The following is a 16251-nucleotide window of genomic DNA, read 5'->3' as shown; positions in this document are numbered from 1 at the left end:
ATTAACGAACACTTCTGTCCTGCTCACCAAAACCCTCCTCCCACGCATTCTTTTCTCCCAGAATATGTTCAACTGCGACCGGCTGCCGATCCAGTACTCCACCACCCCAGAGCAACAACGGCCCATGAAGCGTCAACACACCACCCGGTACTACGCCCACCGCGTCCGCGAAAGCCTCACCACCCGGGTCTCCAAGCTCATATGCACCATTTTCTTAAGCCTCCTCCTCATCCTTGGTATGATAACGTTCATACTATGGCTCAGCCTACGTCCCCACCGCCCTAGATTTCACATCCATGCATTTTCAGTTCCGGGTTTGGGTCAAGAAACCGGGTTTGCAAATGCGGAGATAACGTTCAATGCAACAGCCCGTAACGCGAACCATAATATAGGCATATATTATGATTCGATGGACGCAACGGTGTATTATAGGGACCAACGGATCGGGTCAATTACGGGTTTATTGGACCCGTTTTATCAAGGCCCAAAGAATACGACGATCGTGATGGGGTCGTTTCAGGGGGCCACCTTAACGGTAAATAACCAGCGTTGGATGGAGTTCACGAATGATCGTACAAAAGGAACGGTCGTTTTTCGTCTTGAATTTACGGCTACGATTAGGTTTAAGATCCACGCGTGGGATAGCAGGCGTCATCGGATGCACGCCAACTGTGATGTTGATGTGGGCCAGGACGGCTTGATCTTGCCCGTTTCTAAAGATAGGAGATGCCCTGTATATTTCACCTGAGTTGGGACATTTTTTTATTTTTTAAATTCGTTTATAAATTAATTAATGTTTTTATTTTCCCTTTCTTTGTGTGATTTTTTCATTTGTTGTGCAATCTTTCTACATTAATTGGTTCAAATTATTGAATTTGTGGTGCAAATCTTTTTAATTCAGGATGTTATTGAAATTTTTACCGTTTCTTAATGTTCTAATAAAACCGTTATAATTTTACTTTAAAAGGAATTGTGAAAACAAATTGGTACTGTATTTTGCAGAACCTCAACGGTTTTTACGACAAAGCGCTGATGTGGTGCTTGTGTGATTAGAACCTCTAGAAAGGCCTTCAAGCATAATTTTCCTCTTTTCTTGTTCTGTTAACTTTTGTTCCTCTGTAACAATTTGCAAAGTGCTAGCAACAGTTGCACTAACCTTTGCATTTAGACTTCTCACTTCTTCAAATGACACTTGTTTTTTGAGTAAAAATATGTCACGGGTCACGCAAAGAAGAAAAAAAGTCCAAATGCAAAGATTGCTAACATTCTCTCACACTTTTCGATATGCTTTCCATGTTTCCTCGAATGCAAAAACGAAAATAAATCTTTTAGACAGAAAAAAGTTGGTAAAAATCTTCAACTTCTATCTCCAAATCATGTAAAACTTTTGTACTAAAAGATGATCATGTACAATATTTGTGCTATATTGGCTTAGCAATAAACACTAATATGAGCTATTTGGATGCAAGAAAAGACATTTTGTTTTCAAACTCCAACATGTTAAATATGATTTGTGCATCCTCAAAGCATAAACACTACCTTAATGAAGCTTACGATGCCATTTGATTCGTCTTCAAATCGGATCCAAGGGAATTTAGGGGATAATCAAGATATTCAACAAAATCACTATCATAAAATGGGTCCGAATTGGGTAGACTCCTACATAAGTAAGGGATCAGAAGAGCTTACCCAAATCATGTTCCTTCTCTTCCAAGGATTCCAAGTTGCCTGAAATACAATTCCTGACCTACAGATATATCAGACTTTATCCTTCAATGTCAAGAAGAAAAGAACATATCCTCTTGTAACTTGGATTACAAGGACCCTCTGATACTCCTACTTTTCTCCTCCTACTTATGAATCCTCATATAAACAACTAGTGCAACCCAATTCATTTAAAACTTTGAAGTGAATCTAATCCTCAGACGGAGAAATGTGTGAAGCAAAGACTTTCAATTGCTGGGCTATGCAATTTCTAGCTTTCTTGGGACTCCTAGCCCTCTGTCTATGGGTGGCCTTACGTCCAAAGGACCCTGAGTATACCATCGTGGATATTACCATCCCAGAATCTGATTTAGGGGGCGGGGGACACAATGGTTCTCTCACATATGGCCTTCAAATCAAAAATCCTAACAAAGACTCTAGCATTTACTATGATGAGGCAGTTTTAACGTTCTTGTATGGGTCCGATAGTGTTGGGGAGAAACACATACCTGCTTTTCGGCAAGGAAAAGGTAAAACCCATCAAGTGATTGATTTTGTTGATGTCAACCCACGAGTTTGGAAAACTTTTCGCAATTCCATATTGAATGCAACTGCAGAATTGAAGGTGGCTTTACTAACTCGGGTTCAATATAAAACATGGGGAGTGAGGAGTAAGCATCATGGGCTAGATTTGCACGGTAAATTACCTATCGGTTCAGATGGTAAGATTTCTGGTAAGAAGAAGAAAGTTAAGCTAAGCCATGCTTCCAAGAAATGGAGAAGGAGCAATAGCCGACAATTACTAGGTTAGATGTTTTCTTGTAAATTTACAATATGGCTTCCCTTACTTTCATATTGTTGCTTGTAAATTATATACTCGTAATTGTTCCAATTTTTATTGTAGTAGATCACACAATTCAACAGTTTAGCAAATGACCTGCACAATTGTAATGATACATACTTCCAACTCCCTTTTAGAGTCATAAATAACAATACAACAGTAGAATTAAGAACAAGTTCTTGACTTATGCCTTAATATTATTAGGAGAGCTGGCGCAAACGCAACCAAAATTCCGTCTAAATTTCAGTTTCAAGGTTTAATAACATGTGAGTGCACCTGATTTTCCTTTCTAATGATTCTCAGGGTTCCACTGTTTTGATGTCCGACTGTAGTTTGTAACTTGCCTTCGCCACTCATGGGCTGGAACCTAAAACGCAACCAGAATTATGTTGTTTATATATCCCAAACATCCAACAATCACCCACAGTTCCAGCTCCATTATTTTGGGTACACAATACATGAAAACAATTTTTCTTGTTATTCTCATTTTTCATAAGTAGAGTACAACATGATACTTACAGCAGGGAAGCCACCGTAATCTCCAGGTTCTGTAATATCTTTCATGACACAGCTCATACCAGCAAGCCGTACCTTCAAAGTCCACGTAATTATATTCAGAAATATTTGTTAACCAATGAAAAAATGTGAGAGCACGAAAAAGAATAAAATATCAGTAGAAAAACTAAAAAAGAAAGTAACATCAAACTTCAAAATCAAATGATATTTAAAACCTGTACTGAGTTCTTTAACAAGTGACAAGCAATGACTAATTTTGGCTACTACTAGATTGGGCCATTGTATGTAAGAAAATACCTTTGATATAATGGATACATGGTCACGAACTGCTACCCTCCCTCCCATAGTTACATAGTCTCCTATCCTACAATAGAAAAGAAAAAGGACAGCCATCAGATTTGGTAGATCTTCTGAATCATCGGCTAAGTTGTTGAAGTGAAAGTGAATCATGTTACGGTGGGCTTTCTAAATCAGAAAAATACAGGGGGGACATAAAAAGAACTTACGTCACTGAGCCTGCAATCCCAACTTGTCCACAAACTATGCAATTGTTCCCAATAACTACATTATGACCAATCTACAAGAAACGAACAAATGGATAATTGTATACTATTCCAGAAAATTACCCAAGAACTTAAAAAGCAAAAGTTAACCTGAACTAAATTGTCTATCTTTGAATGATCCCCTACAACGGTATCTCTCCAACTGCATAAACCAAACAATGTTATAAATTATTATTCAAACTTTAACAGAATCCAAGTACAAACTTATTCAGAAAATATAACCATGCATCTGAAATCAGTTGATATCCAAGGCTCTATTTCTAACCTGCCCCTGTCAATGCAAGTATTTGCACCAATCTCCACCTGGTTTCCAATCCTAGCATTCAGCATCTTGGGGATGTGGAAAAGAACAAGAAATACATACAATAAGATGCTTTGATTTCTACAGTTGGATGAAAATGCATAAATAACCTCTTATCGTCATACAAGTCATATATATGAAGACACTCTTGCCCCAATAATGATTAATGCAATGTAACGAACTACTACGAAATTGAATATGTTGATCCTAAAGAACTAACATATCGTGATTGCATTCAAACATTATCAGAGAAAAATATTCAAAACACAAAGAAAGATAAAGAAAACAAAAGGACATCAATTCGAGTACATAAAAGCATCACTAACTTGAGGCCTCTTTAACATATTCCCATGCTCATCCACCATAAATCCAAATCCTGTAGTTAAACAAACATCCCACCAAACATCACATTTTCCATCGCCGCACATCAAACACTATTCACATTAAATCATAACTAAGCTGATTGATCCATATCAATATTCCCAAATGAGTAAAAGCCTACAATAAGTGGCCTTACCATCTTGACCGATGCATACGCCACTGTGGATTATGCACGAATCTCCTATGCTGCAATTACTGAGTGCAACATTGTAGCTGCAGAGATTATGGTCGTAGTTACTCTATCAAAATCAAGCAAAAATATTAACAAGGCAATGACAAGTTAAAAGTTTGATCATTACCCAATTTTCGTTGATTGCCCAACTGTAACCGAAGGTCCAACGACAGCTCCAGAACCAATACAAACATGTTCGCAGACAACGGATTTAGAATGAACAACAGCACCAAACTCTATGAAAACTGTTGGGTCAATGCAGGCAGACTTGTGGAAAATCCCACCTCCGTTCTTCCATTGTCGGAATTCTGGATGACCAGTTGGAGCACACTCCTCTGATCTTGAAATACAGAGCAAGTGCAGAAATGGCAGTTAATGACAAAATAGGTGTTGTCTAAGAGACATTTTCACAAGCAGGTTCGGGGCATACCAGACGAAGCCGAAGACACGAAGGAACGGTAACTATTTCCAAAGCGCAACAGAGAGAAGCTTCGAACGAATTGGAGATGTGGCGAGTAGCAGAATGCAGCTGCAAGTCTTCTAAGAGCGCTTGCCATTAACTGAGGTCCGAGGAGGGAAAGCGGGCTGCTGCCGGTTTATTTTGAACCGAAGTATCCACCGTGCTTGACCGGAAGGGGTTTTGTAATGCAGGGCAGTTTCGTCCGCCTAGATTTGCGATTTGAGTTGGACCAACATTAGGTGTTGGGCTTGAAAGTCCAAGCCCATAGATTATTTAGAACTTCTCTATCTAATAAATGGGAATCTGCTTTGAAATCGTCTGCCCTGCACCCACGTACAAGTATATGCTTTAACAGGAATCACACAAGGGTAGATTGATACAATAAAAACTTCTGGTAAAATGCTCACTCGTAATCCAGCAGATAAAGTACTTTATGGATGGGCATTTTACAAGAGGTTTCCATTTTATCAATTTACCCTTATGTGATTCATGTTGAAGCATATACTCGGGTGGTGGGTGCAAGTGCAAGATGGATTGGAAATTTCGATTTTAGCCAGTTCTGACCAAAGCCCCAAGTGAAACTTTTCAGCTTTGATGCAATCGAATGGTATTTGACCTTCATAGTACGGACATAATTTGGATCGGAATTGGGTAGTATCTTAAAATTCTAATTATTTTTGACATGTGAAATATTTGTTCATGAATCATAACTCAATTGGCTTATCTAATTCCCATTTGTTATAGTTTACCTCTTCATATAGGATTACCTTGCGAGGACGAACGTATATGTCCAGGAAAGCTGCCATTAAGCTATTACCAAACTTAACAAGAGTATATCACTCGCAAGTTCATTGCTTCATACTCCAGACAGTTCGTTATACGTACCAAACTTGACATTCTTTATCTCTCGTTTATGATATAAAAATCAATGTCATGTTCCACAAGTATCATGCATCCATGTCTTACGTTTGATAACAAATATCAAATAGACGCTAGCCAGCCAATGATTCACATGGTATAGTGTGGTCTTCAAACTATCTTCCTTAAGCTTTCATGTCAGTCCAACTTGGTTTAATTGCTTGCCTATACATGCTTCTTGGGATAATAGCTAACTTGACCATCTTAGATAAACATGCAAAAGTAGCAATCATCAAATCTTATCCTTTTGATATAGGCTTTAGTCCAAAGGGTATTAAAGGTAGGATCACATAGATTCAGTAGGTCACACAGTGACTTGAAGTAGAGATCAATTCGTCACTCTCACTATCAGCCACAACTAGCATATACTGTCACACCCCGAACCTGACATACGTCCAAGATCGACGCGTGACATCACCTAGCATAGGTATATCTAACAGATCCCGCCTCCGGAATATGTACAAGGCCTAACTCAAGAACCAACTGCGTAATAATTTTTTTGTATGCTTTATGGCTGCATCTAACCTTCTCGTTAAACTGCCTACGTACCTTAAACAGGGATCAAGCCATTCGTAGTTCATCATTTCACTATACTCGAACATTCATCCCATAATTCGTTATATCTCAACAATATATTACAATGCATACCGTGCAATATTACAAAGAACAAACGACGGAGCACAATCATATTCACTAGTCACAATGGTCATCGAGTCTAATCATACTTATAATAACCATAACATCATTCCATAATCACATCAATCAATAATATCAACCATTGCATCATCAATAACACAAACAATTCATCGAAATGCAGGGCTAGAGCAACACAGTTCGGTCGAAGCCTACATCTTTGAAGCTGAAATCAAATCCAAGGAACCAAGACACCAAAGGGATTTTTAGACCACTCAACGGAATCTAAACCAGGATACGATTTCGGACCATCACTCAACGGAATCGCGGAGTAGAAGGGATTCTGGACCATCACTCAAGAGAAAGAAGTAGGGGGAGAGAGAGAGAGAGAGAGAGAGGAAATGGGGGATACGATTCCGGACCACTTACATTCATGAGGATTTGGCACACTTGTCAGAGGAAATGGGGGATACGATTCCGGACCACTTACATTCATGAGGATTTGGCACACTTGTCAATTGAAATCTATATATACCATTTTCATCAAAAAAATAAATTAGTGCAGGGAAAAGGGTGGGTGCGGAGGAGGAGGGGGATGATGGGTGCGCAGTGGGTTTGGGAAAGACGGGAGGGGGAAGAAAGGGGTGGGTTGCAGGGAAGGAGGGGTCGAGGAAGATGAAGATGGTTTTTTTTTTTGGGTTGCGGGTTGGGCTCGGGGGGGGGGGGGGAAGAGAAACTAGGGTTTGGGGAAGAAAGGAAAGGGATGGAAGGTCGTGGGTAGGGTGAGGGAATGATGGATGTGCAGAGGAGGGAGGGAGGGAGGGAGAAGGGAGGGAGGGAGAAGGGAAGGGGGAGAAAGGCAGGGGGAGAAGGGATGGTCAAGGTTGGGTTGAGATTTTTTTTAAGGGTAATTTATTATTTTATTAATATTTTAACAGAAAGTGGACTCTGTCTCAAGCCGCGTTAGCATTTAACAAAAAAATTGATAGATAACGGTATGACATTGCAACAAATTCGAAGATAAGGTATGACATTGAAACTTTTTAAAGACGAGGTATGAAACTGTTAATGACCCAATAATTAAGGTAATTTTATGTAATTTACCCAAAAAAATTAATTAAACTAGAATGCTTGTGCAAATTTACTAATAGAGTTTCATTATTTTCATGCAATATGGGGCTATGAGAAGGAAAATTGGAGGGACGTACAAGGATTTCTTCAAAGACTATGTTAAGGGTACGTAGCATTAGCAATTTCAAATATTCATATATTCTACAAAGAATTTAAGGAAAATATGCATAAAAAATGCTTACAAACGAGAACCGGAAGGACACTAGGTTAGTAAACAAGTTATGTTTGACGTGTTCGTGTCGTTTTCATGTTACACTCGTTATCTTAACAAGTCGTGTCGTGTTATATCTGTTATTTTTATATGAGGTGTTTTGATATAGGCTCCTTGTTTTTTAAGTTTTTTAGATTAAACATACACTCACTTTTGAAAATTTGATCATACATTTTCCTAAATTTTTGGTTATTAATTTTAGTTTTTCACATAATTCAATTTTGTTTAGAATTTTAGTTTTTCATGACTTCTCCTGAACATTTCGTTTTTTTTTTCCCTTCCTATTATCCCTATATTTATGCATTTATTATCCATCTCTATGCTTTTTTTATTTTATTGTTTGTTATAATTTTTACTTTTTTTTGTGAATATAGTAGAATATTTATAAAAAAATTGTCAGATTTTATTATTTAGAAGACCCAACACATACTAAAGATTTGTTTGATTATATAGCTACGTCTAGCTACCTATAATATGGACACATTTAGTTTTATAGTGGATTTGATTTTTTGTATTTATCGGTACATTTGAAATGTAAATAAACCAAAAGGGTTATCTGATAGAGACATTTGGTTTTGTGGTACACTTGAGATTTTTTGTACAGTTGGTCTTTTGTTATATTTGGAATCTAAACGTACCAAAAAGGTTACTTGACAATGGACACATTTCGTTTTATAGTACATTTAAAATTTTGGTACATTTGGTTTATCTGTACATTTGAAATCTATACATACCAAAAGGGTTACATAACAATAGTTACATTTGGTTTTATGGTACATTTGAATTTTTGGTACATTTGGTTTCTCGGTTCATTTGAAATCTAAACGTACCAAAAGTCGATATTTTTATTCCCAAATGTACCATAAGTTTTAAGTATATTTTTTTTATATATCTATATGTGAAAAAAATATGTATTGAAGACTTTTTATTGAGACATTTTTAATAGAAGGAGAATTTTTTTTTAAATACTAATAATAAGGAAATGAGGAATTAGTTAATTATTTTTTTTATTTTATTTTATTAAAAAAATATCATTTAATGGGGATTGACGAAATTAAATTCCTATATTATAGGCAATTAGTTGCTAAGCTATTTTATGTCTCTATATAAATGCATTTAAATTAATGACATGGAAATTAAATAAATAGAAAATTATTGAAGTGACAATTGATCAAAGCGCCTTAATCAAATCTTTAAAAGGGATAAAAGTTTAATCTAACAACTATAGAAAAGATGTAAGGCATTCTAATTTTCCCCTTTTATATCGTTTCAGTCAAATAAACGGATCATATAAGAAATTGCTAAACCTACACTAAACACTCAATAAAAAAACTATTTTTTAATGCATTTAAGTTTTATTTTGTAATTGGTCGTGTTTGTGTGTATTTTCTTTAAAAATATTTGTTGAAATAATTTTGCTAATTTGGATAATTGTTTTTTACTTGAAATGAGTGGATGGGCAATATGTGGAGGAGGGGTGGATGGACAAAACGTGCCAGGTTTGCATATCGATGATGTTAGAAGTTGGCCATATGGTCCGTCTTTCTAATAATTCTACATGGTATTAAAATCAGAGAGTAGGCCCGTACTGTACAGCCACGTGATGGATGGATCCCTTGACCCCACTCGATGATAGTGGGTCCCTTGGCCTCGCATGTAGGATGAGTCTCCTTAGCTCTATATGATTGCCAATGTGTGGATCTCCCACGTATGACCCACTAATTGGGTCTCACATGAGGGGACGTGTTGAATTCCACATCAGTCGTAGTAAAAGATAAGTAATAGTTTAAATATCCTAACTCCACTCTAACTAATACCGAAGTTTTTTATGACAAAACCCCATACATGACGGATTGTGCTTATGGTAATTATCAAGTTGAGGACAATATCGATGTTATTGAAAGTGGATAGTATGACTTGTTTCACTGATAATTCTACAATCGCACACTCACTTTTTGAACAATTATTATCTTTTAAGCACGAATCTTATCTCAAAATCAAAAGCTAAGTAGATAATTCACACAAAGCCTTTTAACTCACTTTTTGAACAATTATTATCTTTTAAGCAGGAATCTTATCTCAAAATCAAAAGTTAGATTAACAATTCACACAAAGACTTTTAAAGTTGGGTCTCGTGGAAGAAATAATTGTCGGATTCTGAGTAAATGGAATTCTTCATCTTAAACTTTAATCTGATATATAATTTAACCAAAAGATAAAAAAAAAAAAAAAAATGTGTTATCCACACACTCTATTTTACTTTTCACACACCTTGATAATTTATGTTCATTTCAATTCATTCAAACCACGGTCGAAAATTAAAAAAATATGTAAAAAGTAAAATGAGATACGTGTATATCACTACCCTAAAGAAGACACATTCAGAAAAACTGCTTAGTTTTTAAGATTCCTGATCATTGCAGTTTAAAAATCAAGTGATTCGTTTCTGCTTCGCTGTTTAGAGGTCAGTCCCCCCGCTGCGCTCTCTCTGAGAAAACTCACTTACTTCTTCATTGGCTCTTGGAATTTGACCTAAAAGAAAACTGGTTTTTTTTTTTTTCTCTTCTTTCTTTAATTAAGAAAATTGGGTGATTCAGTTCTCCGTTTTTGGAAAATTTTGAAGAATCAGGTGCTTGTGGAGAACGTGTGAGTTAATTTTTGAACTTTTTTAAAATACCATATAACTGCAAACTAATTAGGCAAATGGGTCGCAGAAATTCACTGCAAAAATGCTCCGCAGAATGTTGATTCTAACAAAATTGATAGAACCGAGTGGAAGTTTGTAAGACCCATTTGCAGGAAGGAAATGGGTGCTCTGTAGAAATTGAAATGATAGAAAATTGATAGTTCTCATCTGCAACCGCACTCCTTACACCCCGTCTCTTTCCCCAACCCTTCTTCGCCAAATGACGCACCAGACCTCTCTCCCCAGTCCCCACAGCCAAGGAGCAACCAAATTCAACTCCAATATAATAAAACTTAGACAAAATTCTAAATCCACCAAAAACAAAAACCCCCAATAATTACATATTTTTTCCAATGCTATGCTTTGAATCAATTGAGAACACAGAGAGAACCAATTTTCTGGGTTTTTTTTCAAACAAATACAAACTGAGAATCGAAAATTACTCGTAGTTGTTTTAAAACTTACCAAAGTTCAATATAATTTCTTTGTCAATAATTTCACAAAAAATTTGTCCCAACCTGCAGATCCGCAGCAAAAACAAAAACAAAGAGCTTAAATTTCTTGGCCTAGAGATAGCAAAATGAGGATAAAACATTGAGAACAAACTAACCTTAAAGTTCTTGCCCCGACGATGGCAAGATGAGAACAAAACGCCGAATAGCAAAGGATTCAATACCGGGAGAGACTGGAATCCAAATCCAAAAAAAAAAAAAAAAAAAAAAAAAAAAATTCAAACGCAGGATCTCTTGTGAGACTATTTTGCGAAAGTAAAAGAAGGGATTTGAGAGCAAAAGACGGGCTGACGAGAAGGGTAATGTGGTGAAAAACGAAGAGGAAGGGTAAAAGCGAAAAAGAGACGGTCGAAGCAGAGAAACAAACGATGAAAGACGCGTGGCTGGGAAGAGCACAGCCGACTTTCCACTGTAGAAGTGGAAACAGTACACAGAGCAAAGAAGAAGTCGAGGGTATTTTCGCCATTTCACTTTTAATGAAGAGTGCCAGAAAATTGAATTTTAGTATTTGTACCACTAGTAAAAGTGTCCGCGCATTGCTCCGGGTGTTTAAAATATTTTGATAATATGTACATACAGGAAACAGAATTTATTGAAGTTAAATTTATATACATAAGATGGAGATTGGCAGTGTGCAATTCCTCACTGTTGTAAAGACAGAGATGCTGTGAAAGCTATATTCATGTGCAGAAGTTCATAGTATCAAAATCCTTCAAATACGAAAAATATCCATGTCCATATCAAAAGCTTGGCACCGCACATCTGCTCAGTGTTTATGATTTTTCCTGGTCAATCTTTTGGTCTTGCTTGTTTGGGAATGACCATCGTTTTCTTGGTCATCATGTTATTTTTTGCTTTTGTCCAGAATGTTTCTCTTGCTATATATTAAGAATTGGAATCAGTAAGAATTCAATATAAAAAACTAAAATTTTTCAATCTATTTAACCAATGAATTGACGGAGGAGCGAAAAAGAGACACAAAAAATAAAGGCCATTATTTAATTATATGGAGAATTACTTGATACGTACAAAAGGTTTGAAAATTAAACTAACATTAAAAAAAAAAAAAAAAAAAAAGAGATGAGATGGAGTGGAAATCACATACCAACATCAAGCTTAAAATTGTAGTGCTCATTTGTAGTGCTATCTGCAATTACTCTTATCAGGAACTTCTGCACTGGTTGATGTCTTGGTCTTTTCCTTAGCTGTATGTACATTGTGGACTTGGGTAGATGAGAAGCAGAAGAAAATAAAAATGTAAGTTAAAGTTACAACTTAACTATCTATGTTGCTTCATGTCCAACACATAATAACAATAGCGAATCATTTTTCATCTCATCTCATGCACTAGTTTGTCATTGTCACTCGAATTCACAAATTCATTTACTCCGAATTTCTTAGTTATGGCCAGGGAAAGAATGTTTAAGCAAAAATATGTTTCTATGTTTTCCCACTAAATTACCTGTTAAACCAAATCCAAGCGTCAAAAATAAAAAATAAATACCTTCGTCAAACCTCTTGGGCTTCAAGTCCACCGAATCCACCCCAATACTCAGTGGCGCCTCATAAATTCTTCCACCTTTAGTAGCCTAGATCATGCATGTATCAGTATAAATACGGAAAAGAAAATAAATGCAATTTATTTGAACAAAGAATTTGGGATCAACAAAGTTTGTCCAAACTTACAGCGAGGCCAATGAACAACAACTGAGGATAATTTTTCGTTTTGCTACATTGAGAGGGGAACCCAAACCTGATATTAAAAAAGAAAATATTCAGTATAATGCAAACGATTCAATATGTAGTATCAGTTGAGGATACATAATTCAAGGCTCTAAAGCATTGACTATGATACCAAACCTGTTGGCATGGCACAACTAACGATGCAAACTTTGTCCAACTGAGTAAGGGGCTTGATTTTGGAAAGACGACCAGAATGAACAACAATGCATTCACCCAAAGTAAATGCGCCTGGAAAACTCTACTCATAGTTTACAAATATGCAATTCTCAAGGCTTCATCATATAAAATCATATATATATATATATTATGTATCTTATATGTATGCAGTAGCTATTATTGCTGAGCTTCGGTAGAAGTAGAGTTCAGTCTGATAAATTGAGGTATATTTGACATTTACCCTTATTTCCATGGCCTTTGGTGGAGCAACCTTCACCCTCTTTATTACCAACAACTTCCGTGCTTCCCATGCAACTGCTGTTGCAAAATCTACAACACAGAAATCCCAAATTGAGGAGTATTAAATCTCTATAAAGACATGCGAAATGAAGAACAATGGACCTAGCGGGCAAATAAGCTGATTGGTGTTCATAAAAAAGATATTTTAGTTTTAATTACCTTGTATTTGAGAAGAGGTTCAGAACTCTCTTCAATTTCTTTTGGTTCTGGTTTGGCTTCAGGCCTAGTCTCCATTGTTGCCATCGACAGAAGACGAGCTCTTAGGAATAGAAATGGACATGAATGGAGCTTGATATGATCTAATTATGAAAACATATACCGATCAAACATAAAATTTTAAGGTGCACGGACGAATTTATCCTTCAAAATTATCTAAATATGTTGAGAAGAATATACATTTTTACATATTTTCTCGACAACCAAACAACATATTTTGTCGCCGGTGTTCAGACGGAAACAATTCGTCAAAATTTGAAAATCAAAACCCTAAAACCTTAACACTTGAGATCGATTCGATGAAGTGTGAGAGAATTTGTAGAATTTTATATGTTAGTTTGAGGGTTTGAGTTTGTTTTCTTCTTTTATGCAAAGAAAACTTCAATCAAATGCCAAATAACTCCACTATCTTACCTGATGACAAATCGGTGAGAGAGCTTTTGGGTAAAAGGGTCGGAGAGGGTTTTAAGCTAGAATCTGGTGATGCTAGGGTGAGTCAAGATATTGTTGTAGTTCGGTTGTCAGCCGACGACCAAGATTTCTTCATGGGTTTTCCATCCAGATGGGTTTGTAGTGCGGCTGCGGTTGAGATTTGTTAAGGATGAAGCAGTGAGAGAGAGAGAAACGGTGATTATGAGAGAACGTAGAGGCGCGGAAAATGAGGATTATGAAGGGAATTGAGGGGCGACATTGATCGCACTTGTTGGAATCGAAGGCGAGATCGCGACAGGGATGCAGGGAAACATGTGAGGGGAAGTCAGGAAAGAAAACGGAAACAAAAGGGCAAAATGGCAATGAAAAACATCTAGAACAATCAAAGCCAAAGCAAAGAGGATGAAAGACAAGTAGAACCAAAAGTACAAAACAGTCATATTACTGTAGAAACTCAGCATTAAAACGAAGAGGAAGAAAAAAATAAGGGGCATTTTCGCCATTTTACTGTTAATGAATAGTAACTGCAACTGAGTTTTAGTATACATAATATTATATAATTAGATTCCGACCAATTATGAGCAAAAATATTTCAAGATATTTCGTCGGATACAAATCCAAAACTAAAATTCCAAAATCCAAGAAGAAAAAAAATTGGATAGGAATTGGAATTATTTAATATTCGGAATCCGATCCGAAATTCCAAACATACATAACTCTATTACATACACTTAATTATGTACTATTGACTTTGAATTTGTAATACAATGTACTCAAATATGTAACTATTTTGTCAATTACAACTCCCTTGAATGTATTACATATGAACAAATGAGTATTTGAGAACAACAAAATCGGAGATGGCATATCTTTTAGGGAAATTGTCAAAAATGACTCATTTTCTTAATCTTATGGCTGAAATAGGAACCATCCATGCACACCATGCTAGGGGTGGGCGCGGTGCGGTTCAGTGCGGTTTTGAGTGAAACCGCAACAGAAACCGAAATTTTTTGCGATGCGGTTTGAAGCCAAAACAGAAATGAAACCAAACTGTTTGGTTCGGTTTGATGCAGTTTCAAACGGTTTCGGTTCGATTTTTGAGGGAAAAAAATGTACAATTTAAAATATACACCTATTTGCAGGTTTTTAATGCACCACCAGCACCCTGCAACTGCCATATGCTTCTCTCACTCTTTATCTCTTCCTTCCTTAAATATTGATCCATGACATCCCCAATTTTCGTCTCACTGCTTTCACTACACCATCTGTCCTCAATTTCACCATCATCATTGTCAATAAATATATCCTCCTCAGCAGTCAGTCCTCTTCAACTTCTTTGTTTTCTTCATTTGCTAAATAATTCTATATATAGTTGATGCAGCATGCAAGAAAAATATAGTGTTATGTGTATATATAATTACCTTATTGAAATAGTTATTGTGATGGTGGCCCAATTTCACTCAGAGAAGAAGACTACTTACTGCTTACTGCTGCATCTGCATGTATGTAGGAACGTATGTTTTGGTTGGTCTCCTGAATCTGATTGAGCCACGCCAATATTGTTGTGAATGAGGACAAGAACTTTCTGGTGCACTGGGTTGACTTTGAGAAGCAAAGGGCTCTTGTTTTTATGGAGAAGATGTTCTTCTTCCAAATAGAGGTAATGGACTCCCTTATCTGCCAAAGCAATTTTCACTCTCATAACATAAGGACTTGTCCAGAATCCCACAAGTGCAGCAAAAATAGCAACAACAATGCAGTAAAACTGCAGCAAAAACATTCAATATATGGTAAGGTTTCGGTTTCGGTGCGGTTTCAAAAACCCAAAACTGAAACCAAACCGTTTTCTTTGCCACGGTTCGGTTTCGAAATTGCAACCGTTTCAAAACCGCAAAACCAAATCGTTCGGTGTAGTCCGATTCGATTCGTGTTTCTATTCCAAGTGCCCACCCCTACACAGTGCACAAAAGCAAAATAACGAAAATACTCACATATAAAATGTAAAAACTCATAAGTGATGACTTCATTTTTCTGATTTCAAAGTAAGAGATGTGAGCTTTGGATTTTTGGATTTTGAGCTCAGATCTGTGAGCATATCATGTGCATGTGATGTGCATCTCGTGTGCTTATAGTGTATAGTTTTCTAGAAAATTGAAGGCAAAGCCAAGAAACCTAATAGCAATAAAACATACGAACCCACAAATTAATACTCATAAATATTGCATTTTGAAATCAAAACCCATAAACAAACCTTAAAAAAATTATTTCCCAAATATCGTAAAGAAACCCGCTTCACTCATAGTGGGCTTTGGCTCATGTTGATTCATCTAATCCCATCGTGCCTTGAAACCAAGAAGTTAAAAGAAATTGGCAAG

The 16251-nt window shown here is 36.5% G+C and overlaps 3 protein-coding genes and 1 long non-coding RNA gene across 9 annotated transcripts; 2 read left to right on the top strand and 2 right to left on the bottom strand.

The window, feature by feature from the left end:
• Window positions 1-17: 17 nt before the first annotated feature.
• LOC103955644 (NDR1/HIN1-like protein 10) lies at window positions 18-874 on the top strand. Its single transcript, XM_009367574.3, has one exon. The coding sequence runs from the start codon at window positions 65-67 to the stop codon at window positions 746-748; it is 684 nt and encodes a 227-aa protein (XP_009365849.2). The 5' UTR covers window positions 18-64; the 3' UTR covers window positions 749-874.
• An 832-nt stretch (window positions 875-1706) lies between these two features.
• On the bottom strand, window positions 1707-5253 carry LOC103957381 (probable UDP-3-O-acylglucosamine N-acyltransferase 2, mitochondrial). Of its 6 annotated transcripts, XR_007257723.1 has the most exons (12): window positions 4909-5249; window positions 4606-4813; window positions 4443-4519; window positions 4252-4301; window positions 3890-3954; window positions 3715-3766; window positions 3568-3638; window positions 3359-3425; window positions 3065-3136; window positions 2822-2912; window positions 2214-2315; window positions 1707-1747 (listed from the first exon to the last, which is right to left on the bottom strand). XR_007257723.1 is itself a non-coding variant. In XM_048582533.1 (11 exons), exons 1-10 carry the CDS (start codon window positions 5033-5035, stop codon window positions 2835-2837), a joined length of 867 nt encoding a protein of 288 aa, XP_048438490.1. In that variant the 5' UTR covers window positions 5036-5249; the 3' UTR covers window positions 2212-2315; window positions 2822-2834. The 6 variants fall into 6 exon arrangements, 5 of the variants coding, with proteins under 5 accessions (XP_048438490.1, XP_048438489.1, XP_048438491.1 ...); XM_048582533.1 differs by lacking the exon at window positions 1707-1747 and having other exon boundaries at window positions 2212-2315; XM_048582532.1 differs by lacking the exons at window positions 1707-1747; window positions 2214-2315 and adding an exon at window positions 2412-2435.
• On the top strand, window positions 1758-2720 carry LOC103941134 (protein NDR1-like). The gene has a single exon (XM_009351327.3). It carries the CDS (start codon window positions 1934-1936, stop codon window positions 2513-2515), a length of 582 nt encoding a protein of 193 aa, XP_009349602.2. The 5' UTR covers window positions 1758-1933; the 3' UTR covers window positions 2516-2720.
• A 5525-nt stretch (window positions 5254-10778) lies between the features above and the next one.
• LOC103957322 lies at window positions 10779-11583 on the bottom strand. The gene is made up of 2 exons (XR_668688.3): window positions 11128-11583; window positions 10779-11035 (listed from the first exon to the last, which is right to left on the bottom strand). It is a non-coding gene; the product is annotated as an uncharacterized LOC103957322 (long non-coding RNA).
• Between the last annotated feature and the right edge of the window lie 4668 nt (window positions 11584-16251).

The sequence above is a fragment of a genome, unplaced genomic scaffold (genome assembly GCF_019419815.1).
Source record: "Pyrus x bretschneideri cultivar Hongxiangsu unplaced genomic scaffold, Pyrus_bretschneideri_v1 Contig19, whole genome shotgun sequence".
NCBI lineage: Eukaryota > Viridiplantae > Streptophyta > Magnoliopsida > Rosales > Rosaceae > Pyrus > Pyrus x bretschneideri.
The sequence above is the reverse complement of the archived record's forward strand: the minus strand, read 5'-3'. Positions and strand labels throughout refer to the sequence as shown.